Source organism: Globicephala melas, chromosome 10 (genome assembly GCF_963455315.2).
Source record: "Globicephala melas chromosome 10, mGloMel1.2, whole genome shotgun sequence".
NCBI lineage: Eukaryota > Metazoa > Chordata > Mammalia > Artiodactyla > Delphinidae > Globicephala > Globicephala melas.
In genome coordinates, this window is record NC_083323.1 from 43100514 (window position 1) to 43102613 (window position 2100).

At 48.7% G+C, this 2100-nt stretch overlaps 1 protein-coding gene across 1 annotated transcript; it reads right to left on the reverse strand.

Moving 5' to 3' along the window:
• Positions 1-869: 869 nt before the first annotated feature.
• ATXN7L3B (ataxin 7 like 3B) lies at positions 870-1627 on the reverse strand. The gene has a single exon (XM_060306253.1). The coding sequence runs from the start codon at positions 1277-1279 to the stop codon at positions 986-988; it is 294 nt and encodes a 97-aa protein (XP_060162236.1). The 5' UTR covers positions 1280-1627; the 3' UTR covers positions 870-985.
• Positions 1628-2100: the final 473 nt, after the last annotated feature.

The window sequence follows — 2100 nt, forward strand, 5'->3', positions numbered from 1 at the left end:
AGGCAGGTAGTGACCTGGCACAATAACCAAGTCAGACCCATGGACTGGCTAGGTCACGAGTAACTCAGAGTAGGAAAACGCCCCACTGAACTGTTGTCCACAGCATAATACATCCAGATATGAATCCTGCAGTCTGAAAGATCGTGCATAGTCGCAGAAGGCCCTGCTACCTCCCCAAGGGATCATAACTTAATCCTCAGCCTGCCTGGATAACCAAGTTATTCATCTGCTAAGCCTATGCCACCAGGTGCGTTGCAAGAAACAGGGCTTTGTTCAGCAAAACGCTAGCCCATGTCCCCAACTCCGCTGAAGTCACTGTTAAATGCTGGACCTTTGGGAAACTGGTGGCTTTGAGCTTTTCTTCTTGTTGGCATCAAGACACAGAGCTTCTCCTACCAGATTCAGCTGGGAATTCTTTTTCTTGCCTTTCCCAGATTGGAATGATTAATATCCAGATCTCATAACTGACTTTCATTTGTCTTGGAGAAGCCCAAATCAGAGGCTCTGAGATCAGAGGTGCAGTCCCACTGAGGCCCAACAATTAAGGCCTGACCATCAGTTATGTCCAAACGGTCAGTTATCCAGAAAGCCCTTGACATCAGGCAGACAGAAAGGCTGAGGAACCAAAGAACTTTATATGCTGAGCACACAGATGCTCACCTGTGCACTGGGGACAGTACAGGGTTCTTGTGCACTTTCTGGTGTGTTTAGAAATCAACCACTGCGTGGCTTGCAGGATGCACAGCACAGCTCCTCCTGTCCAGGATTTCAAAGCTGATCCAAAGGTAATACACTTAAACAAGGATCCGATTTCCTAAATTCTCCACTCCAAGTTTTTAAAGGCTAGGTTCTTCAATGGGAACTGGGACTTTTGTCTGATTTTTTTTTTTTTTTTTTTTTTTTTTTACTTAGCTACCTAACTTCTCAAAACCACAGGACTGGTCTATGTTATTGTCCTGGTCACCCTCAGACTCTCATGTTGCAGCTACTGGAATTCCGGAGGTGAGCGTTGCAGCTGCTGATCAGGCCCATTCCCAGATTCTCCAGGAAGGGAGCAAAGCGGCAGGCGACACGCTCCTTTATCTTCCACTGGCTGAATGCCAAAATCCTTCACGCTACCAGTCTCTGCGAATTCCAGGTAGAAGTAGCCACACTTGACTGCCCGGTGCACCTCAAAGCAGAAGCCCAAACAGGAATCCTCTATTAGGTCTACGTATATCTCCTGAGCGATGGCCTCTAGCTTGTTAGTATCCAGGTTAGCCAACGAAATTTCCTCCATTTTAATCTGTACACGACCGTGGAGAGGGCGCTCGGATTACTCACAGCTGCACGGGCGGCAACACGTCGGGCTCGGCCGGCCGCGCCTAGGCCTACAGGCCTGTCAGGGCCGCGTCTTCAGCAGGGAGGGCGGAGGCGTCGCGGTGGCAGCGGCAGGGCAGCTGCAGCAACCAGCAGCGACTGCTCCGGAACCCCAGGTATCTCCGTTTCTTTTGGCGTCTCCCCGGATCTGGGACTTTCAGCTCGGGCTGGCCCCAGACTCACCGCCGCCAAACGGTCTCGGAGCCTCTCTCCGCTACCCCGGCCTCTTCCGCTTGCTGGTCCGGGTTTAGCCCAGCCTCCCCACTTCCGCTCCTCAGCACGCCTGCGCATTGGCCCCGCGCAGACTCGCCAGGTTCCTCCCTACGCGCAGCTGCCTGGAAAGCCTTGTAGTTTTAGGAAAACGAATGGGAAGAACTAAAACGTATCAGACTGTCATTACCTTTAATTGTAAAAAGATGATAAGGAGGCTGTTTTATGTTAATTTTTTTGCAGATTTAAACACTCGCTAATGAATTCTTTGTCCATGCTTAATCGATTCCCTCTTGAAAAAGGCAAATGACAACTGTGCACATTTGTGGTAATGATCTGAAGTACAGTTTTAGGACTAGTTCTCCGGATACGTTTGACGGATACGTTTGAAAATTTGACATATAATTGACTTACAATCATTTATACTACTGCCGCAGTTGTCATTTAAATCCACTAGATGGTGCAAGGAAACAAATTACACGAGTTTATCTTTCAGTCTTCTTTTGAAAGAAAAACTAGGCACTAAAGACA

Coding starts and splice junctions, on each gene's coding strand:
- ATXN7L3B (XM_060306253.1), bottom strand. CDS start 1,279: ATGGAGGAAATTTCGTTGGCTAACCTGGATACTAACAAGCTAGAGGCC.